A 22,154-nucleotide genomic window follows, 5' to 3' on the forward strand; every position below is an offset into this window, starting at 1 on the left:
GCGCTGCATGGCGGTGGCCGGAGCCGTGTGCCCCTCTGCCACCCTCCCTGAGTGCTTGGGACCGGAGCCTGCCCACCACACCGCCCCGGATGGCTGGAGCCCCCGGCTGCTGTATGTATGGTGGTGGTGTGCAAGCGGGCGATGCTTCAGGAAGGGGAGGCTGGGTGCAGATCCAGGCTTGGCAGGGAAGGAGGGAGAGGGCTCAGCACCGTTGGCCCTGGCTGCCATCCGTGTCTTGTGGTGCTGTTCACATCCTTTGAGCATCTCCCACTCCAGCCAGTGCTGCCTCTGATTCTCTTGGTGCATCCCCGGGGCTTGCGGACATCCCCTCCTGCCAGCCTGGGGCTGAAGGGAGGTGGCAGGCCTGAATGTGGGTTGGACATGCACCTTTTCTCCAGCTGGCTGGCTCTGCCTCTCCTTTCCTCCACCCTAGCACATCTGGGAGCTCCCTAGCCCCGAACAAACAGCTGCTTTTTTTTCTGAGCAGTTGTGCTGATCCTCAAAAACACCTCAGGCTGAGGTGCCTTGGTAACGGAGAGCTGTGGGGAGCCTTTGCGGGGCAGAGTCTCTGGGTTGTCCCTGCAAAGGCAGCCTCACCACCACAGCTTGGTGGAGCATCCCAGGCTCTTTTGCAATGGACCTGTCATCCCCGAGGGCTTTTAGCCAGCAGGCCCAGGCTGTGCCTTTTGCTGGGTGCAGGCTGTCTTTAACTGAGCTGTCAGCAACATGGCCAGCACCTCTGTGTTCCACAGGGCTGCCTCACAAGAGCAGGTACTACTTGGCCAGTGGTGCTGGAGATTCACCTAATTTCCAGCCACTTGGTCCTGAGGATGCTTTTCTGCTCCAGCCTCACCATCCACCCTAGAAGCAGGTTGTGCTTTGCACATATTCCTCCTCCCCTGATCTAATAGCCAACCCTCCTGTGTCTTCCAGGAAAGCTATTGCCAAGTCCAGCCTCCAGCACATGGTAGCCCAGCCAAACCCTGCGCTAGCTGTGAGGAATGACTCGGAGAGGCAGATACGCAGCACTGTGGACTGGACCGTAAGTTGTAGCACATTTTGCTGGGTGTTGCATGGAATGGGCTCCCGGCCAAGAAACAGCAGGCTCTTCCCAGGCTGAGGCTTCCCAGGTGACTCTGGCCTTGACACATTTACGACCTCTGCTGTTGCCACCAGCTGGTGCCAGTGTCTGTGCTGCTGGCGGCGCCCTTTGATGCTGCCAGGAGAGGTTGCAGGCACAGGTGGTTCCTGGGAGAATGGCACAGCTCTGCCACTGCCAGCTCGTCTGTGTCTGGCAGCTGAGGTCTTCTGGGGGCCAGGGCTGGGACCAAGAGACAGGAGCACATTTTAAGCTGCACCCTGAGGTCGTAGAACAGAAGCTGTTTCAGAGGAGTCCCCTGCATTGAATTTTGCCCTGATGTCTCCTCTCAGGAGGGATGGAAGCAGCTCCCCTGTGCAGGACACTAGAGTTGGTTTCCTGGGGCCTTCTCGTTTCCAACAGGTGGGCCACGGCAGCAGCTTTGTGAGGTTTCCTCTGTCCAGATGTTGGCCCTGATTGTTCTTTGCATCCTGTCTCTGCCTACACCTAACTCCAACTTCCCACCCCACAGCATCATCCACTATCTTATCCCTCACACAAAGCATTTTAGGGGCTAATATACCATCTGGCGGTGCTCTCGGAGAACTGTGTTTTGTCTTTCAGGAGACTGCAGTCTATGGGGAGCATATCTGGTTCGAGACCAATGTCTCTGGGGACTTCTGCTATGTTGGAGAGCAGAACTGTATGGCAAAGCTGCTGGTGAGTCCCGTGGGGTCACTCGCCTCCCTGGCTGGGGCCACAGATATGAGTTGTGCTGCCACCCTGCAGGGAGACTGTGAAGGCAATGCTGCTGCTGCTGCTGGGGGACCTGCTGGGGGACATACTGGGGTTGGGGGGGCTGCCAGGGCGGGGAGTGTGTCCCTCCTACCTCTGTTTCCCAATTTCTGTCAGTGCTGGTGCTCAGTTTGCAACAGGAACCTGATGCAGGGCTGCTGCTCACCCGGAGGTGATATGATGATATTCCAGGGAGAGGCTGTTGGGATCCCACACCCTTAGAGGGATGATCTGAATTCAAGAACAGATGAATAGAGGAGAAAAGTGAGCGCCAGAGACCCTGTCCTGCTGCCTCCTGACCCTGCAGGCAGCACTCATCTTATGGCGGGGTTGCTGCAGTCCTCCCTCCCAGCTTGTAAGCTTTAGTCCTGCTTGTGGTGCAGGACACAAGCACTGATGTCATCCTGTGCCTGCCTGTAGGACTTATCATGAGAGCCCTGCAGGTGTCTCCTAGACCAACTTCCGTGCTGCTCTCAGGCAGTGTCAGGAGAGGCCAAGGACTGTGGGCAGGACAGTGGGAGAGCACCTCCCTGCTCTGTCCCAGACTTGAGAGCATCTGCTCTAGGCACATGCTTAGATCTCTTCACTTGCAAGGGGTCTAGGTTATGTCTAACTTTCCTATAGGACTTGTTCTGTCTTCTGAACTATATGAAGGACGTGTGATGGAAGGCTGAGCTTGCCAGCCTCTGAACACTACTATTCACATGCATGTTTTTTCCTCCCTCTTTCTCATCCTCCAGCAAAAACCCCTCTCCAGGCGTAAGTGTGCAGCCTGCAAGATTGTAGTGCATACACCCTGCATTGAACAGCTGGAGAAAGTGAGTAGAGCCTGTTAAGCCCTCTCTGTGGCTTGCAAAGCTGTAACAGCCTTTTCCTGGGCAGCCCTTCCTTTTGGGTAGTGAAACACAAGGAGATTGGGGAACTGCAATGTATCATTGCAAAGAGGGGTATTCTGAGGAGACAATATCAAAAGGAGCACCTAGTGACTCATTTGGGACCCCAGGCCCCGTTTTGTTCAGTAACAGAGATAAGTGAGGGGTGTTGTGGCAAGCACTGAACATCTGCAGATACTCTGGGCCTGCTGTAGTAAACTACAGTAGGTTTCCTTTGAGTATGATGGTTTTACCATTTCCTCTCATGTGTGTTCAATCTACAGATAAACTTCCGCTGCAAACCTTCCTTCAGGGAGTCAGGATCCCGGAACGTACGGGAGGTGAGAGACCTGCCACGGCTGCTGCCCACATCTTAATATGATGCCATTAATCACACATTAATCACATGTCTGCCCCCTCCCCTTTCCAGTTTGGTGGCAAAGATGTCAGATGCTGCCAGCATGTTGATCGTCACAGTGCAGGCATCGTTCTGCCTCCTGGCGCCAAGGGGTTGACACAGGGAAAGGGGTGTTTCTTTGCAAGGCAGTGGTACAGGCTGGGTGTGAGGAATGAGGAGCTCGCAGGCAGCAAATGCAGAGCCTCTTCTGGTTTGCATGTCCTAAAACTCCTGCTTCTGCATAGGGGGGAACCTGCAAACAGTGTTTTCCGGAAGTTTTTCCCCCGCTGTGCTGGTCCCCAAGCACATAGCTGTGGCAAACAGCAGGTTCCCAAGTCTCCCACAGTGTGGAAGGATGCAGTATGGGCTCACTTCTGGCTTTGTCATGCAGCCCTGATCTGGGTGCCACAGGTACTCCAGGTAGCAGTGAAAGATGCCTTTAGTGGTTCTGTCAGAGCCCTTTAACCCATGTTTTAATGTACTGGGCTTAAGCAGTGGTCTGGGACCTGTCCGCTGAGCTGCGCTGGTGGAAGCACCCGGCAGCCTCATGCTTCACCCTCCAGCCCATGGAGCCAGTGTAGCCCACGCAGTGCTCTGGAGTGGGACTGGTGGCTCTGTTGTCAGCCGTTTTGGTAACACAGCTGCTGCCCCCATACCGTGTTTGTGGTGGCACAGCAGACGCAGTAGGGGAAAGGTACTCAAACACAGGGCTGCCTGCTCAGAAATGCCAGCATGACCTGGTAAGGTGAAGCTTTTAGCATCACTTTAAACCTTCCTTTCTTCCTTTGCTTGTTCTTCCATGCCTCTTTCCCATATCACTCTTAACCCAGCTCCCTTATTTATCCTTCACTTACTATTTGGGCTCTGATAACAACTCTCTGTCTCTGCTCACTCCTCTGTCTCTATTTTCCTCCTTTCCAACATCTGTGAATTTTCTCTCCCCCCCCTTTCCTGTCTTTCCTCCTTTTTCTCGCAGACCCTGCTTCTTCATCCTGTCTTGCTAATACTCCTCAGTTCCTCCAAGGGCTCTTCCCTCGTGTTTCCTAAAAAGGTGCTTTTCTGGCCTTTGTGCTGCCAGGGATCCCCTTCAGGGTCAGTCCTTTCCCTAGATGTGCCTGCTGGGACCCAGAACTGAGCTCAAGGCATACCCCCTGCCTTCTTCTCCCACTGGATTAATGTCTGCTAAAGCCAACGGGATTCTTTCTCCTCTCCCATGTGCTGCAATGCAGAGCAGGCAATACTGGAGGTGACCCAAACCTCCTGCCAGTTTCTGCCTCTATCATCATCATAACCCCAAAATCAGGCTGTTGGGCATGACTGCACTGGGCTGTGAACTCGCATTCCCTCCTCTCTTTGCTGCCCTCCCTGCAAGGCCGTCCCCAGTCCAGAGCTGGAAGAGGTGGGTGGGATTTAGGAAATGTGGTACTTCACAACAGAACTTCTGACCTCCTCACAATTCTCCTGCAAGTCCCAGCCCTCACCCACCGTGAACTTGCAGGCAGGGAGAAGGTGCCTGCCAGCAGCCTTGCTCCCTCCCCGCGGGCAGGGGCTGAGGCAGGCTGGCAGGACTCGCCCTGGGGTGAAGAGCCAGGGCGAGGTGAGTCGGGGGCTTTGGGGCTGCTGCTTTCCTTGGGGAACGTGGAGGTAGGCTGTTTGCTGCTTAGCTGTGAGCACTTTCATCTTCTTGCCATGGGCACAAACTGTGTTTCCCTTTCACCTGGCGCTGGGGGCATGTGGGCAGAGATGTTAAGGGAAGGAGATGTGATTTATGGCCAAAGTAGTGCTCCGTGCTACTGCTTGCCCACTCTTTGTTGGGTTTACTTCATGTGATTCTCAGTCTTTGGTTTCCCTCCCCTCATTCCTGCTTTTTCTGGTTTTAATTCCCTCTTCTCTGAGCACCCTTATTTGGCCTCTTGCCCCCTGAGTCTTCAGCTTTGCCTTCTCCCAGAGGGTTGGGGCTGGTGCATGTGAGCAGTGGGCTTGCTGCAAGAGCAGAGGTTCTGGCTGGCCTGGGTTCATTTCTTCTGCCTGTTCCTGCATTCTCTCACACACTGGGCCTTTCTTTCCTTATTTTTTTTGTTCTTTTTTTTTCCTTTTCCCCTTAGCCCATTGTTGTCCGACATCACTGGGTACACCGGAGGCGGCAGGAAGGGAAATGCCGGCAGTGTGGCAAGGTGAGAGGGCATCTTGTTTTTTCCTCTCAGCCTGAAGCTAAGGTCAAACCAGAGACAAGAACAGGGCTGGAGACCAGGGGTATCCCACCGTTCCTGTTTGACATCAGCAACAGCCTACAGCAAAACCAAGACACGTGCCCTGTTTTGCACTGTGAAGCACTACATAAGTTCTTCCCACATAGAGCTGTTCTCCCCCTGAGCCCAATCAATCCTGGAGGGGCCTGTCTTCCTGACATACTTTCCTTGAGCAATAGTAACACCCTGCAGAGTGCAGTGGCCTCCCTGGTGCCATAGTGGCAGTTGGGGCTCTCTGACAGGGATCCAGAGGGCTCCAGCTGCAGGCGTGCTCACTTTGTTGACATCTTTTTTGGCGGTGGGAAAGTCCTGTTGGATGGTAGAAAGCTGCGAGAGAATTTCCTAAGCCTCTTATCCTTCCCTCCACAGGGTTTCCAGCAGAAGTTTGCCTTCCACAGTAAAGAGATTGTAGCCATCAGCTGTTCCTGGTGCAAGCAAGCGGTGAGCAAAGTCCCCCATTGAACATCTTACCAGCCTGTTCTGCACCTAGTGACCTTTGATTTCTGCTGGGACTCCCCAAGGTGCTTCTCTGCAGCCTGCCCTTAACAGCTCCTCTTACTGAGAGGGGCTGTACTGTGGTAGCTGTGAGCTCCTATGAGAAACTTTCTCCTCCTTGCTTTCCCATTACAGAGTTCCTGCATGCTTTCCTCCAGCACTCCCTGCGCTTGCATGGAGTAGCTGAAAGGAGGAGAAGGTGGCTGTCCCCAACAAACTGAGCAGCTGAGTTTTCTCTCTGTCTTCTCCTTCCCCAGTATCACAGCAAAGTGTCATGTTTTATGCTGCAACACATCGAAGAGCCCTGCTCTCTGGGGGCTCATGCTGCTGTCGTTGTTCCCCCCACCTGGATTCTGCGGGTCCGGCGGCCCCAGGTAAGTTACCTCAGCTCTTGTGGCTCTTCCATGACTCCTGCTTGCCCAGCAGCTCCTCACAGAGTTTTTGGGTTTGTTTCTTTTCTCTCTAGAATCCACTGAAATCTAGCAAGAAGAAGAAGAGGACATCGTTCAAGCGGAAATCCAGCAAAAAGGGGGCCGAGGTAAGAGATCAGGGGACAGGGAATGATCTTGTCTTGGAAGGCCTGAGGGACTGGGCAGTGAGGAGCAGGACTGGGAAACAAGGGGGCTTTGCTGGGTCTGTACTGAGGTTAAGGAAGGTGAGGTGGAGGGAGGGTGCCTGCTGACAGGGCAAATCCCAGCTATAAGGCTTACGGGGTGGCTGGGACATTCTCTTCCACTCCTGACCTGCAGGATGTTAGGGCTCAGCTGGAGGTGGGAGTTTGTGTTTCCCTGAGTTAGTTGAAGGACCTGCGGTGTCTCTTGCAGGAAGGGAGGTGGAAACCGTTTGTCATCAAGCCCATGCCAGCTCCTCTTATGAAGCCCTTGCTGGTGTTTGTGAACCCCAAGAGTGGTGGGAATCAGGTATGGCCTTGTCCTACATCTCCCTGGGAAGGCAGCTCTGCCAGGGCATTGCCATTTGGATGCTGAGGTCTCATCATAGTTTTGGTGGTGTCTCAGCTGCAGAACAGACAAGACAACCCCTGCAATGCCAGTTTGCTGCCCGGCAATTCCCACCTAGGCCAGGCTTTGCCTGAGACCCCTGGAACGATGTTGTCTTGGCCTGTTCCCAGGACCAGGTGCCGCCTTCTGCCATCCAGGGAACCCCCTGTTACCTGAAGTCTTTCTTCTCCCCATAGGGAGCCAAAATCATCCAATCCTTCATGTGGTATCTCAACCCACGTCAAGTTTTTGACCTCAGCCAGGGTGGACCCAAGGAGGCGTGAGTACTGATGGAGGCAGCACCCTTGTCTCCCCCATCCCTGCCCCAGATATTCCTTCCCAGAGCTCTCCCCACAGCTAGCAGAGGCCTGATGGTCTGTAGCTCTCTTGTGCAAAGAGACCTCCAACAAGTTCATGCTTTGAGAGTCCTCTCTTAAGATATCTTGTGGTCACTCAGCAGCTGGTCTAATCTTAAAGCTAGGGGCAAAGAGACCCGCTGTGGGTAAGGTTCCCAGACCTATTTCATAATATTCGATGTCATGTGAGTCTTATCTGTTTGCTGCATTTTGGTTTATCTATGTGTATGCAGACTGTGGACACCCCTCTTCCTCTGCAAGAGCTGGTGAAGCTGAAGTTACCATGGCTTCGCCCACTGCTGTGATGGTGGGGAGGGAGACATGCATGTGGCTTTGTGAGGGCAGGGACCCCTGTGTAACACCTTCGGTGCCTCGTCCCTTCTCACCCTCCCTGTTCCCTGCAGGCTGGAGCTGTACCGCAAGGTCCACAACCTCCGGATCCTGGCGTGCGGGGGAGATGGCACGGTGAGTCCTCCAACCCCTTCATGCCTGCAGTGCCCTTGCCCCAGGTCTTTCCAGTGCTGGCAGCAGCCCTCTTTACTGTAGCCCAAAACATGCGCACTGTGTCTGTGCTACAGCTGGTGGCACTGGATGCTGTAGGTCCCCTCATGCAGTGCTCCAGGGAGTGCTAGTCTGTGGTATGTCTGGATTTGTAGCCCTTTTGGGGGACAGTGCCCTCACGGGGGTTACTGATATCTCCTGAAGCACTTGTTTGGAGTATTAATGACTCTCATTGGCCTTGGTGGTAGCTAAGGGGACCCCATCTCTGCCATCACTATTGCTCTGTGTCACCTCCCTCTGCCTGCTGGTCCCAGAAATAACCAGCTGTTCCTTTGCACTCTCTTGCTCGAGCAGGTGGGCTGGATACTCTCCATTCTGGATCAGTTACGCCTCAACCCACCTCCTCCTGTGGCCATCCTGCCTTTGGGGACAGGGAACGACTTGGCCAGGACACTGAACTGGGGTGGGGTAAGTGATGAGCACAAGAGCCTGCTGCTGACAGAGCAGGGCTGAGTGCTTCAACTCCTCTTCCAGACACGGGTGGGGATTTGCACGGGCTGGGTGTTCTGACTTTCCCTAAACACAGACCAACAACTAAGTGCCATTTGGATGTTACTGTTCTTCTGACATGTGAATTATTCTGCATTAGATTATAATCTATTAGGACACTAACAAAAGCAATCATTATTTCGAACTTCAGGGGATTTTTAGAAGGAATATGTATTGTTTTAAATCAAAACTCCCACTTTGTTGTGCATTCAAGTAGAATCGATCTTTTCCACATATTTTGCTCTGGGATGTCTCCCAAATCCCACAGTCTCTGGGACATTTCTGCAGGAAGCAGGTAGGAGACTCACCAAGTCCTGCTCTTCACCAGGGTTACACGGATGAGCCTCTGTCCAAGATCCTGTCGCATGTGGAAGATGGGGACATTGTGCAGCTCGATCGCTGGAACCTTCATGTGGAGCCAAACCCTGATGCAAGCCCTGAGGAAAAGGATGAGGCAGCCAGTGAGAAGGTGGGACACCTCCTCCCATTGTTTGTTCCCTGTGCTGGGGGTCTGCATTCTCCTTTCTCCCACTAGCTCAAGCAGCCCCAGCACCTGGGTCTTACCGTATTGGGTTGGTATTTCCCTGTCCCTGCTCCAATTCCACTCCTCTTCTCATGGCTCTGACCCACAGCACTCCTTGTGAGGCATGTAGAGATGAGAACTAAATGTCCACCAGAGGTTTTTAACCACAGCTTGTGACAAGTGTAAGCCCAGTACCCTCTGAGACTGTTTCTTTAGCAGAAACGTGGGTGATTACAGTACCTCAGAGAGCAGAGTGTGTCCCCTTGGGCCATGTCCCTTACCTCTAGGAGCCAGGGGTCAATCCATCATCTCAGGCTGGTGACCTCTGTATTTTCCTTGGGGGAGGGCAAGCGAACTCCCTCAGCCTCATGAGCACCATACAGTGGCTCTGCTGTAGCCTGACCTTGTCTTTGCCGTGGCCATTTGCTGGCAGCCTCATTCTTATTCCTCCTCTCCCTTTCAGCTCCCCTTGGATGTCTTTAATAACTACTTCAGCCTCGGCTTTGATGCGCGGGTGACCTTGGAGTTTCACGAATCCCGAGGTATAGGGGGGTGGCAGGGCTGGGACAAGGTCTGTGGTGAGGGGGTGCCACAGAGGTGGGTCTGTAAAATGTTCCTTAGGAAACTGAGCAAGAGGATTGCCCCCGGGCATAAGGCTGGAGGCAAAACCTGGGGAGCAAGTGGAGGCTGCCAGAGGGGAAGAGGGGTGCCTGCATGGGAAGAGAGCTGGGTGCTGCCTCCTGGCTGAGGCTGGAAAGAGAGCTGTGTCTGGGGAGAGCTGGCAAGTGAAGTATTTCCATGTGCAGGCCAATGACCTGGACTTTTTTCTTCTATCCCTAGAGGCCAACCCAGAGAAGTTCAACAGCCGGTTTCGGAATAAAATGTTCTATGCTGGGGTGAGTGTGTGGAGGATATCTGGGCATGACTTCATAGTAGCCTTAGCATCAGCTAGAGCACAAGCACGGCCCTGCCTCCTGTCTGCACCCTAAACTCACTCATCCAATTTACATGGGCCTTCATGTGCACCCAAGCAGAGCCCCCCTGAAGCTGGAGAGTTGCTGGAGAAAGGCTGCAGCCTTGGGAATTGCAGCTCTTCTTCGGTTGCGAGCGCTGCTGGTGGTACAGCTTGCTCTCTGGCCTGCAGTACAGTTGCTGTCTTGATCTCCTGCCACTATTGTTCTTGTTCTCCGGCTCACAGGCAAGACCTCCCCAGAGCTGTGGGGAGGCAGGCTGTCCCCCATACAGAGGAACCTTTCCATAGAGTCCCCATGCTACTTGGTCTTTTATTTTATACCTTGGGCCAGTTACAGATTCCTGGCTAATTATGCCATCCTCCTGTATCTCACCTCTAGAACTTTGTGTCTCAGTGTTGTATTTGTTCATCCATCTCCCCATCCTCAATGTAACTCCCTACCCAGGTGGCTGGGTGACCAGTATGTGAGCAGGATTAAAGGCCAAGTGCTGCTCTGTACCATCTCACATCTCTCCTGTTTGTGTCTCCCCTTCTGTCTGTGCAGTTAAACCCAAAGGGGACCCTAGGGCCATACTGTCTCTCCTGTTATCTCTAGATGGGGTCACATCAGCTCTGGTTCATGGTTCTTTATCAGAGCTTGAGACTGAATTTGTCTCCTGTGACTCGAGCCTCTCACCAGAGGAGACCTACCTTGCCAGCTCTTCCCTAAAGCCAGGACTGGGCTGGCAAGGGATTGGGGCATGTTACTGAAGGTGCCCTGAGGTTTTGGTAGGCAAAATAGGAAGTGGAATGGATCAGGTTGTTTTGGGAAGGGGAGAGGAGAGGGCTTCTACCAGTGGACGAAGAGGGGGATTTGCTGCTTTCAGCAGCTGAGGTCTGAAGGTCAGTGGCAGGCTTCCTGGCTGCCCACTTTGGTGAACATCTGGGCACTAACACTGTCTCTTCCCTTGGCAGACAGCTTTCTCGGACTTCCTCACCGGGAGCTCCAAAGACTTGGCAAAGCATGTCAAGCTGGTGGTGAGTGTGCAGGGGTGCTCTGGGGCAAGGAGGGGGGTGAGCTGCGGAGGCGTGAGGAGCGGTCCCTTGGCATGCTGAGTATCTCACAGTTGGGGAGAGTCCTGGGAGGATCAGCCTCCCCTGGCTTGGAGAACAGTCACTGTAGGGAGCAGAGGAGGGTGGCCCTTTCCTCCCGGGTGGGTAGGGTGGGCCAGCCCTCCTCCTCACAGCAGTCTGAATGCCACTGTGGTGTCTCCAGTGTGATGGGACAGACCTGACCTCCAAGATCCAGGACCTGAAGCCCCAGTGCCTGGTCTTCCTGAACATCCCCAGGTGAGCTGCCCCAGGACCTGCCCTCGTGTGCTGGACTCCTCACCCCCCAACCACAGATCCCTGCCCAGGTTTGGGGTGCCTGTGCATGCCTCACTCACCATCCTTCACAGGTACTGTGCAGGCACCATGCCCTGGGGCAACCCCGGGGAGCACCACGACTTTGAGCCGCAGCGCCATGACGATGGCTGCATTGAAGTTATTGGCTTCACCATGACGTCTCTGGTGAGTCAACGCTGTTGCTGGTTGTATCTGGCAACCAGGGGAGTGACTGGTACCACTGATCAGGCGTCAGCCAGCCCACCAGCTCCACAGATTCTCTCCTGGGGAGTTGTGATCCTGGCCTGTATGACAGCGTGAGACTTAGGCAAGGTGCTGTCATGCCCTGGTCTCTGTGGATCCCTTCCCACTGAGATCAGGCCTGAGACCCTCAGAACTTGCTCCACTTGTAACATCTGGCTGACAGCAGGTGCTTCTCCCATCCACCCTCCAGTCCATGCTCTGCTCTCACTCTGGACACTTTCGCAGGCTGCCTTGCAGGTGGGTGGCCACGGGGAGCGGCTGTGCCAGTGCAGGCAGGTGGTTCTCACCACGTCCAAGGCCATCCCCATGCAGGTAGATGGAGAGCCCTGCAAGCTGGCGGCTTCCTGCATCCACATCTCCCTGCGCAACCAAGCCAACATGGTGCAGAAGACCAAGCGGCGCAACTCCATGCCTCTGCTCAATGAGTAGGTTCCTCAGATCAATCTGCCACCTCCTCTCCAAGGCGGAGGGGTGGAAGGGGAAGGGATGGGACTGATCCATCACTCCCAGAGGCATTTCAGTCCTCTCTCAAGGAGGGCCTGAGAAGGGATCAGGTCACAGAACTATGGCCAGATCCTAATGCTGAAGAAGCTGCTGGTGCCAAGCTTCCCACCCTAGTCTCTGCACAAGACTCTGCTCTTGCCAGTTTTTGAGGGGTAAGAGGGATAAGAAAGTGGACTGTCACTTTCTGATCCCTTCTCTTTTTCCGTCTACCCTGCATGCAGCCAGCAGCCAGTGCCCGAGCGGCTGCGAATCCGGGTGAGCCGAATCAGCATGCGTGACTATGAGGCACTGCACTACGACAAGGAAAAGCTCAAGGAAGCCTGTGAGTGACCAGCTGAGTGACCAGGGGGTGGGAGCCATGGTCCTTGAGTCTGGCACTGCCCTCAGCTAAGCTGTGTGAGGTGTCGGGGATGGGGAACAGGCTGTGCCCTGAGTTGTATCTATGCCTTGTTGTGCAGCTGTGCCACTGGGGATCATCGTGGTTCCAGGAGACAGCGACCTGGAGTTGTGCCGGACCCAAATCGAGAGGCTGCAGGAGGTGAGCCTCTGCGTGGGAAGTGGTCACGGCTGGATGCTGAGGATGGAGGGACTCAGGGAAGGGATTTCTAAGCTTCCTTGACCTGCACGCACCAAGACACACACTCCTGCTTCTGGTAGCAGGTCACAGTTTGCCTTCACCATGTAGTGGAAGCAGAATCCCAGGCTGGATGGCTTGTTGCTACCTGGTCTCTGGCAGCTTCTTTCTCAGGGTTGCCCTTCTGACCTTATCCAGTCCCAGAATGTCGGTGACCCAGAAAAATTATGAGGCAGTGGAAAAAGCCAGAACACATCCTTTGGGGACCTATTACGCCCTGAGTGTTTGGGGAGGCCTTTCCTCTGTCCCTTTGTTTGCTGTGCTGTGTTCCGTCAGCCCTCTGTGGGCTTCGTGTTTCCTGGCACAGCTCTGCCCCCCGCGAGGTGCCTGGATTAGGGTTGTCCCCCTTCCAACTCTTTTCATTTGTAAGTACTAACTTTTGTGCTCCTGCCAATGTGCGGCATGGCTGTGTAACCCTTGCTCCTGGTGAGCAATGCCTTCTGAGCCCACAACTTGCCTCCTGGCACCACACTGCTCTGTCTGATTTTTCTCCCAGAAGGTTGAAGAGACCTTGCTCAGGCCTCAGTGAGCAGGTTCTTATGCCTGATGGAATTCCATCCAGCATGTGGTGCATAGTGTCCTGAGCAGCTGAAGTGCAGAGCTGCTTGCCCAGGCTGGCACATTGGCATCTGCTCCTTTGCCTGCTCTGCATGCCTGTCTCCTTCTTGCCTTGTGCCCAGGCACTGGTGAGGGCATGCAGGCAGGCACATGGCTCGCAGCTCAGAGATTAACACTTTCCTTCAGCATCAGCCTGGTAGACTGATGCCTCTGCAACCTCCTCTAAACCTGTGCATTGAGGTTGCTGTTCCTTAGTCACCTCATGGTTTAACTCTTCTCTGTCCTTAGGCAACCGCTGTGCTCTGGCCTCAAAGCAGAGCAGGGACCAGGGACCTTGGCCAGGCAGTGTGTAAAGCCAGATACGACAGCACATTAAATGCCACTAGTGGGATGAGAGAGGGGCTGGGGGGGCACACAGACAAAGGCTGTAATGGCACACCTTGCCTTTCTGCAGGATTTCCCTCCACAGCCTTCTGCTTTAGAGCACCTGCACTTTCAGGTGTGTATGGCCTCACTCCATCCCCTGGGTCCATCTGTCACGTCTACTGTGCCAGTCTTGTGAGTTCATCTTGTAGCACCTCTCTCTAGTGTGTCGGCTCCAGTCTGTCCCATGCTGCTCTCCATTGCTGTGTTGCTGTGTGCTCTGCTTGTGTTCAAGTTGCCCTTTTCATCCAAGTGCCTGTGTTCTTCCATGTCTGTAAGGGACCTCCCAAAAGCAGGAGGGATGCACCGGGGAGAGATGGGGAGGCCAAGAGACACAACTTTATCCTCTCTTTTCTTATGCAGGAGGGAGAGGGAGCTAAACCGAAGACACTGTCATCCCAGAAGCTGTCACCCAAGTGGTGCTTCCTGGACTGTGAGTACTGTCCTCCCCTGAGAGTGCTGAGTGTGGCTGGCAGTGTGCTAGTGAGGTCCTTTGGTCTGCTCAGTGGAGGTAGCAAAAACACAAGGGTTCCTGATGTGTTAGAAACCACAGACTCGCCTGAGAATGGTCATGTAGGAATTAGGACTTCTCCCCCCAAAAGGTGATGTGATCCATAGCCCAACTGACGTGCATCTACACCAATGCATGCAGCATGGGCAACAGACTGGAGGAGAGGAGCTGGAAGCCATTGAGCAGCAGGAAAACTATGACATAGCTGCCATCACGGAAACATGGTGGGATGATTCACACAACCGGAACACTGCAGTGGATGGCTATAAACTCCTCAGTAAGGAGAGGCAAGGAAGGAGAGGTGGTGGGCTAGCCCTGTATGTTAGAGAGTGTTTTGACTGTATAGAGCTTGACAATGGTGACGATCAGGTTGAGTGTTTATGGGTAAGAATTGGAGGGAACGCCAATGAGGCAGATACTGTGGTGGGAATCTGTTGTAGACCACCCAGCCAGGATGAAGAGCCAGGTGAAATATTCTGTAAGCAGCTGGGAGAAGTCTCTCAATCGCTAGCCCTTGCTCTCAGAGAGGACTTCAACTTAGCAGATGTCTGCTGGAAATACACTACAGTAGAGAGGAAACCCTCTTGGGTTCGTTCTTGGAGTGTGTGGAAGATAGCTTCCTGACACAGCTGGTGAGGGAGCCAACTAGGGAGGGCGTCCCGCTGGAGCTGTTGTTTGTGAACAGAGAAGGACTTGTTGGTGATGGGATGGTTGGAGGTTGTCTCGGGCATAGCGATCACAAAATGGTGGAATTTTCAGTTCTTGGAGAAGTAAGGAAGGGGTGTCAGCAGAACTGCTACCTCGGACTTCCAGAGGGCAGACTTTGGCCTGTTTAGGAGCCTGGTTGAGAGACTCCCTTGGGAGGCAGTCCTGAAGGGCAAAGGAGTCCAGAAAGACTGGACATTCTTCAAGAAGGAAATCTTGAAGACACAGGAGCAGGCTGTCCCTATATGCCAAAAGACAAGCCAGTGGGGAAGAAAACTGGCCTGGCTGAACAGGGAGCTTTGGCTGGAACTCAGGGAAAAAACAGAGAGTTTATGACCTTTGGATGAAAGGACAGGCAGCTTGGGAGGACTACAAGGATGTCATGAGGTTATGCAGGGAGAAAATTAGAAGGACCAAAGCCCAACTAAAATTGAATCTGGCTGCTGCTGTAAAAGACAGTTAAAAATGTTTCTATAAATACATTAGCAACAAAAGGAGGGCTAAGGAGAATCTCCATCCTTTATTGGATGCCAAAGGAAACATAGTGATGAAGGTTGAGGAAAAAGCTGAGGTACTTAACTTTGCCTCAGTCTTTCATAGTAAGACCAGTTGTTCTCCGGGTACCCAGGCCCCTGAGCTGGAAGACAGGGCTGGGGTGCAGGATGAAGCCCCCATAATCCAAGGGGAAATGGATAGCAACCTGCTACACCAGTTAGACACACACAAGTCTATGGAGACAGATGGGATCCACCCCAGGGTACTGAGGAAGCTAGTGGAAGTTCTCACCAAGCCACTTTCAATCATTTTTCAGCAGTCCTGGCTAACTGGGGAGGTCCCAGTTGACTGGAAGTTAGCAAATGTGATGCCCAACTACAAGAATGGCCGGAAGAAGGATCCAGGGAATTACAGGCCTGTCAGTCTGACCTCAGTGCCAGAAACGTTTATGGAGCAGATCATCTTGAGTGCCATCATGTGGCACGTACAGGACGACCAGGTGGTCAGGCCCAGTCAGCATGGGTTTATGGAAGGCAGGTCCTGCTTGACTAACCTGATCTCCTTCTATGACAAGATGACCTGCTTAGTGGATGAGGGGAAGGCTGTGGATGTTGTTTACCTTGACTTTAGTAAAGCCTTTGACACTGTTTCCCACAGCATTCTCCTGGCAAAACTGGCTGCTGATGGCTTGGTTGAGTGTACTCTTTGCTGGGTAAAAAACTGCCTGAATGGCTGGGCCCAAAGAGTTGTGGTGAATTGAGTCAAATTCAGTTGGTGGCCAGTCACAAGTGGTGTTCCCCAGGGCTCAGCACTGGGGCCAGTTCTGTTTAACATCTTTATTGATGTTCTGGACGAGGAGATCGAATGCACCCTCACTGAGGTCACAGGTGACACCAAGCTGGGCAGGAGTGCTGATCTGCTTGAGGGTAGGAAGGATCTACAGAGGGATCTGGTCAGGCTGGATCGATGGGCTGAGGTCAGTTGTGTGAGGTTCAACAAGTCTCAGTGCTGGGTCCTGCACTTGGGTCACAACAACCCCAGGCAATGCTACAGGCTTGGGGCAGAGTGGCTGGAAAGCTGCCTGGCAGAAAAGGCCCTGGGGGTGTTGGTCGACAGCCAGCTGAATGTGAGCCAGCAGTGTGCCCAGGTGGCCAAGCAGGCCAACAGCATCCTGACTTGTATCAACAGTAGCGTGGCCAGCAGGGACAGGGAAGGGATCTTACCCCTGTACTCGGCACTGGTGAGGCTGCACCTCGATGATGTGTTCAGTTTTGGGCCTCTCACTACAAGAAATTGAGGTGCTGGGGGGTGTCCAGAGAAGGGCAACAAAGACGTTGAAGTGTCTGGAGCACAGGTCTTATGAGGAGCGGCGTGGTGTTTAGTCTAGAGAAAAGGAGGCTGAGGGGGAGACCTTATTGCTCTCTACAACTCCCTGAAGGGAGGTGGTAGTGAGGTGGGTGCTGGTCTCTTCTCCCAAGTAACAAGGAATAGAACAAGAAGAAATGGCCTCAGCTTGTACTGGGGGAGGTTTAGGTTGGATATTAGGAAAAATTTCTTCACTGAAATGTTTGTCAAGCACTGGAAAATGCTACCCAGGGAAGTGGTTGAGTCACCATCCCTGGAGGTACTTGAAAGTGGAGTTGTGGCTCTTAAGGACATGGTTTAATGGCACTTGGCAGTGGTAGGTTAACGGTTGGACTCGGTGATCTTGAAGGTCGTTTCCAACCTAAACGATTCTATGATTCTCTCAATTTGGGGAGGGTGAGGGGACAGACCCCTAGTGACAAGCCACAGAGAGCCACATGAGACTTGGGACTCACAGATATTGGAGTCTGTGGCCAAATGCAGCGGTGCTTTGCCCTGGGCTGTGTCTCTGGCTGCTGCCCACAAGTGGAGCGAGAGGTATCGTCTGTTGCTCTCCTGTCCCCAGAGCTGAAGGCATCTTGGCAGCCTGTCCCCAGTTATTGCAGGACTGCTGGGGTTGCTCTCCTGTGTCACACAGGCAGGGGGCCCTCCTGCTCCAGCACACTGGGAGCCAGGTTCGCCATGAACATCCCAGTGGTATGGGGAGCAGGCTCCAGCTGCTGCTTCACCCCTGCCTGAAAGGGAGCTTTCTCCTTTCCCTTTGCCTTCACTGACCAAGAGCTCCAGAGCTCTCCCTTTGTACCTGCAAGCTGGCCAAGAGAAATAACTCGGTGGGGCACTTCATCTCCCAGACTTCCCAGTAACAGGGCATAGAGCAGTCCTGGGTTGCAAAGTGGCCCTGGGAAGCCTTGTGCTAGGCAGAGAATGCAGTTTTCTCCCTTTGGGGTTCCAGCCCTGCACATGGGGCTGCTGGCACTGCCCTCCCAGGTGTCACTACCACGACTGCTGTACCAGAACCACTTTCCCTCCTCCCACCAGTCTCCCACCAGCAGGTGCTGGGCTCTAGAAAATGTGTCAGGAAAGAGGCCAGAGCCTCGTTCAAGACAGCACAAGCTCATTCAAGCAGCTGAATTACACGCCTTCAGCAGCAGCTCCCTGGCTGTAAATCTCCAAACGTGGCTCTTTATTCCTCTCATCTGCTCTGGCTTGTCCCTGCTCTGTTTGCAGAAACAATTCCCTGGGTCCCCAAGGGTCCCACTGCAGCAACCTCATCTAAGCAGGCACCATCAGCCTGGTGGGACATGGGGAAAATGCCACCCTGCGTGGGAACCCGATTGTCCTGGCACTGTGTTCTTACTTGCTCTGCTCTTTCTTGGTGATGCCATAAGCCCCAAGCCCTTCCCTGCTCCCCTGGCTTCATGGGTCTGACTCCAGCACAGCCACTTGGTCCGCTGGTGTTGGAGCACCTCTCCCGCTGTCAGAATCTCTCCTCTCCAGAAGAGGAATGAGCAGAGGTTTGCACTCAGAGGAGGATGGTTTGAAGCTCGCCTGCCATCCTAGGAGATGGGCACTTGGACCTACAGCTGGTGGTGGCCGTGCTCTGTTGTGCCTGGCAGTCACAAGCTCTGTTGTGGCCTTGGGGTGGTCTGTGGGACCTTAGTCAAGTCAGCTGAGGCTGAGCTCCCTCTTCTCCCAGCCCTGCTCAGTGCCCCCATTTCTCAGTGCTGTGCAACAAGATGCACTGTGTTAAACTGGAGCAGTTTCTCACCTGCTGCAAGTGAATGCTGAGATGTGCACTGCACAGCCCTGAGCTTCATCTGCTCAGGCTAATGCTGGAGGCCCCAAAAGCCCCCAGAAAGGCCACGGCATCAGCTAGGTAGGTGTGTTCTTACCTTTCCTGTGGCTCCCTGACAGGAGTCACTGAGGAGGAGATGGCAGGCAAAGGCATGTTGCACAGGGGCATGGTGGTCTGTAGGCCCAAGGGGCTGCCTCTTGGGTAAAGAGAGCGGCAGGGTCCCGAAGGGAAGGGGGCTGCTCCTGGCTGGGGGTTGCTGTTCACTTTGCTGTGCCCTCTGTGCAAGCCATGAAGTGGCTGGATAGTTCACTATCACTCGGTGGTGGAATGTTCCCATCTCCCTCATCTCACACCAAGAATGACCCTGTCTCACTCTGTCCCTGTCTTACAGCAACCACAGCTGATCGGTTCTACAGAATAGACCGCGCACAGGTGAGTGCAGCCTCGGCCTCTATTTCATCATCCCCCCAGCATCTCTGTTCAGTTTTGGACCCCTCACTACAAGAAAGACATTGAGATGCTGGAGCCTGGCCCAGAACCAGCCCCAGCATCTCTCGGGTCCTGCAGAAAAGGGAGGATGCGTGTGTGGGAGCACAGAGACTTGGTTTGGAAGCTGCCTGCAGAGAGCCCTGCCGCAGAGTGGGTAGGGAATAGCAGTGTAGCAAGGCTGGCCAGGGTGCCCAGTGACTGGGGTCATCTTAACTTTCCCTAATGATCTGGAGAGAAGGACATGGGTGTACAGGTCATCTGCTAAGTTGGCAGGAGATAGAAAGCCTGAAAAGGACAAGGAAATGCAGAGGCTTCACCGGCACAGGTCCCAGGACTCTTCAAGCCACCATTGCTCTACTGAGCGAGTGGGTGGGCTGCAAAGCATGGGGTGTGAGGGGATGGAGCTATGCAGAAGTAGGTCTTGCTTCTGAGGAGGGCTGACTTGTGTCTTTCAGGAGCACCTCAACTATGTGACAGAGATCTCTCAGGATGAGCTCTATGTGCTGGACCCAGAGCTGGTGATCACCCAGACTGTGGGCACCTCTCCTGCCATGCCTGACCTCGTCGACTCGTCTGCTACACCCACTGGGCACCATTTTGCATTCCCCTCCGCTTCCTCCTCTCCACCCTCCTCTCCTGCCCCCAGGTGAGTCTGGAGTGGGGGTGCTGGACCTCAGGAAGGATGGGCAGTGATGCAAGAGCCAGGGTTCCCTTCACAGCATTGATCCCTGGGCCAAATTACAGGGAGGCTCTCTAGAAGTGAGGAAGAATTCAGTGCTGAGTTAGACCAAGGGGTGAGGTGTCATCTTGTCTTCTCTGCTCCTCTTCCAGTGCTGCTGGGAGCACTGGGGCATCACCAGATGGCTCAGCCTGGCCTGCAGGATTGAAGGGCATAGATGGCTTTTGTCCCATCTGAGGCCAGCCTCAGGCATGGGTGAGCAACAGAGCTGGGAGCAGCAGTAGAAATGGGAGTTGGGAAGAACCCAGATGAGGGAAGAAGCAGAAGGCATGGCCAAAGAACAGCAAAGTCCTTTGGCCTGCCACTCCTCCTGCCTGCTGGAGGGGTGCCACGGGCAGGCTTACTCCCAGCCACCCCTTTTGGATGATCTGCTGCCAGGACTGCCAGGGTTAGTTACCCTTTTTCTTCTTCCCTTCCAGTGCTGAGCCTGACCGCTGCCTCCCGCACAAAGGTGAGCCCTGTCCCAGCCTCTGTCGCACCCCCTCTCAGGTCGTGCTGGTCTGGGTCCCTGCCACGTTTTTTTTGGCCTGGTGTGCAGGCAGAATCCCTGCTGCCTGTGTGCCAGGCAGGAGCATTGGAGCCCTGTGGGCGGGTGACCCCAGAGGTGAGCAGGAAAGCCCTGACAGTGATTTGTGGGGTGGCCTGGCCAGGCGCCTTCCCGGCTCCACGGGAAATGACGTGGCGAGGGGTTAATCCCCCACCTGTGGAGCTGAGCGGGCTGGGTTGAGGGGCTGTATCTGCCAGAGGGCTGGTGGGAGCTGGGGAGGGAGGTGGGAACACAAGGTCAGGGGCCTCACCAAGCTGAGCAAATGGAAAGAGTTTCCTGGAGCTTTTGTGGAGCCCAGTGCCTGAAAGTGTGAGTGAGTCATGGGTGAGAGGCATCTCGGCCGGTGGCTGACACTCTGGAGATCTGCTCCCTGCTTCCATCACATGTCACCCTGCCTGTGGGCAGAGACTGCTCCCCAGCACATGCTCCTCCCTGGGGCTGAGGTCTGGCTGTACCCCTGGCTATGTGGTGTCTCCCTCCTTCCCCTGGCTTGTCTCTTACATGCCTGAAGGTGGAGGAGCCACATAAATCCAGTCTGACTAAGGGCTAAGGGGTTAGCACCTGGAGGAGCTCATGCTGTACTCCAGCTGACTGCTCCACGCCTCTGGTGCCCAACCCTTAGCTCCAGCATTAAATAAATGGCATTGCAGCTGGACTTTTCTGACCATGACCTATCTCCTTTGCAGATGACCTTCTGATAGAAGCTGCCAAGAGTGGCAACTTCAGCAAGGTAGGCGCTCCCACTGCGATGAGCAGCGGGGCTGGCTCTGGGCAGTCTCCCTGCAGCGTGCTCAGCTGATGTGCCCCTTGGGCTATGGGAAGCCCTGCCAGCCACACTCCACAATTGCCCTGGAGCAGCTACTGTCGAGCCTTCCTCTAGGAGTGGTGGCTGGAAACCAGACAGGCTCCTGGCAACAAGCCCTGTTCCTCTCCTGGGGGACACAGAGGGAAGGGACTTGGTGTCGTGGCTGAGCTGGACAAAGCTCCTTGCCAGGCCCCAGATATCCACATAACCTGCCAGGCACCCTGGGGACACAGCTTCAAGGCTTGGGGCTTGTAGCTGGGAAAGGTAACTTATCTCGAGCAATCTGGCAATCCTGTAGTTCCAAGAGCTGCACCGGGCTGGAAGAGACTTGATGGTGCGAGACTCCTCGGGCCAGACCGTCCTCCACCACGCTGTCAAATCAGGGAGCAAGGACATCGTCAAATACATCATCGAGAACGGTGAGCTGGGGCCAGAGTGCCACCCTTAGCAAAGGAGCCCGACAGCCAAAAAAACTCAGTGCTTTGCTCAGAAGGGGTGCTCCTGGGCTTAGATCCCTTCCATCCAATTTTGCTATATCCTCGTTTTGGCATATGGGCTTTCCCTGGCATCTGTCTGCCAGCGGTGGGGTGCCCCCGTGGCTGTTGCCGCATCCTGGCAGGGACCAGCATGTCTCTGGGAAACATTTCTCAATGTCCTGCTTCAGGGCAGCTGACCTGTTGTTTTTGGCAGCTCTCACTGAAATACAGGCTGCTTTATTTTTATTTGGATGTTTCTCTGTAATGAGTCCACAACAGCTCTTCTTCCCTGGGCTCAGCTGGCCTCAGATGCCGTTGCTGGCCTGAATGCTTTGGAGCCAGGACCTTTGTAGGCCTCATGGAAATGGCAGCCCCTATGGAAAGATGCAGAGTGTGACTGGGGAGTAGGCAGGTCTGTCTCTGCCCTGCAGCTGGGTCTCACTCACCCTGCACTGTCTTTCTCTCCACAGCCCCTTCAGAAATCCTCGATGCCACAGAGGAGAAGAAGTAAGTTGGTGACTGACCTGCATTACCTGATGGCCAGACCCTCTGTGGGGTGACCAGTCATCTGGGCACTTACCAGCTGCCCTCGGTCTGGTTACCAGCCACGGTTCCCAGTCCACGCTGGACTGACCCTCCCCAAGTAGCACCTCCTCCTCTGCCAGGGCTGCCTGGACAAGCACGCAACCCACC

The 22,154-nt window shown here is 54.4% G+C and overlaps 1 protein-coding gene across 3 annotated transcripts in view; it reads left to right on the plus strand.

The window, feature by feature from the left end:
• The window catches only part of DGKZ (diacylglycerol kinase zeta), a 55,077-nt gene that overhangs the window by 27,973 nt on the left and 4,950 nt on the right, over nt 1–22,154 (plus strand). The window contains exons 1-30 of one of the 3 annotated variants that reach the window (XM_026850012.1): nt 7–111; nt 934–1,042; nt 1,703–1,798; nt 2,614–2,691; nt 3,030–3,086; nt 5,248–5,316; nt 5,761–5,832; nt 6,144–6,260; nt 6,353–6,424; nt 6,711–6,806; nt 7,082–7,164; nt 7,645–7,705; nt 8,096–8,209; nt 8,619–8,759; nt 9,277–9,355; nt 9,654–9,709; nt 10,741–10,803; nt 11,042–11,115; nt 11,226–11,337; nt 11,641–11,840; nt 12,141–12,241; nt 12,378–12,457; nt 13,566–13,610; nt 13,898–13,967; nt 18,797–18,837; nt 19,350–19,540; nt 20,053–20,084; nt 20,867–20,910; nt 21,284–21,404; nt 21,932–21,968. In XM_026850012.1, coding sequence (XP_026705813.1) covers nt 8–111; nt 934–1,042; nt 1,703–1,798; nt 2,614–2,691; nt 3,030–3,086; nt 5,248–5,316; nt 5,761–5,832; nt 6,144–6,260; nt 6,353–6,424; nt 6,711–6,806; nt 7,082–7,164; nt 7,645–7,705; nt 8,096–8,209; nt 8,619–8,759; nt 9,277–9,355; nt 9,654–9,709; nt 10,741–10,803; nt 11,042–11,115; nt 11,226–11,337; nt 11,641–11,840; nt 12,141–12,241; nt 12,378–12,457; nt 13,566–13,610; nt 13,898–13,967; nt 18,797–18,837; nt 19,350–19,540; nt 20,053–20,084; nt 20,867–20,910; nt 21,284–21,404; nt 21,932–21,968 — 2,615 coding nt within the window. In that variant the 5' untranslated portion in view covers nt 7. Of the gene's footprint in view, nt 1–6; nt 112–933; nt 1,043–1,702; nt 1,799–2,613; nt 2,692–3,029; nt 3,087–5,247; nt 5,317–5,760; nt 5,833–6,143; nt 6,261–6,352; nt 6,425–6,710; nt 6,807–7,081; nt 7,165–7,644; nt 7,706–8,095; nt 8,210–8,618; nt 8,760–9,276; nt 9,356–9,653; nt 9,710–10,740; nt 10,804–11,041; nt 11,116–11,225; nt 11,338–11,640; nt 11,841–12,140; nt 12,242–12,377; nt 12,458–13,565; nt 13,611–13,897; nt 13,968–18,796; nt 18,838–19,349; nt 19,541–20,052; nt 20,085–20,866; nt 20,911–21,283; nt 21,405–21,931; nt 21,969–22,154 lie in introns of those variants that run through there. The other 2 variants (XM_026850010.1, XM_026850011.1) reach the window with 2 other exon arrangements.

The sequence above is a fragment of the Athene cunicularia genome (assembly GCF_003259725.1).
Source record: "Athene cunicularia isolate RWA chromosome 5 unlocalized genomic scaffold, athCun1 chr5_part1, whole genome shotgun sequence".
In the NCBI taxonomy this organism is placed as follows: domain Eukaryota; kingdom Metazoa; phylum Chordata; class Aves; order Strigiformes; family Strigidae; genus Athene; species Athene cunicularia.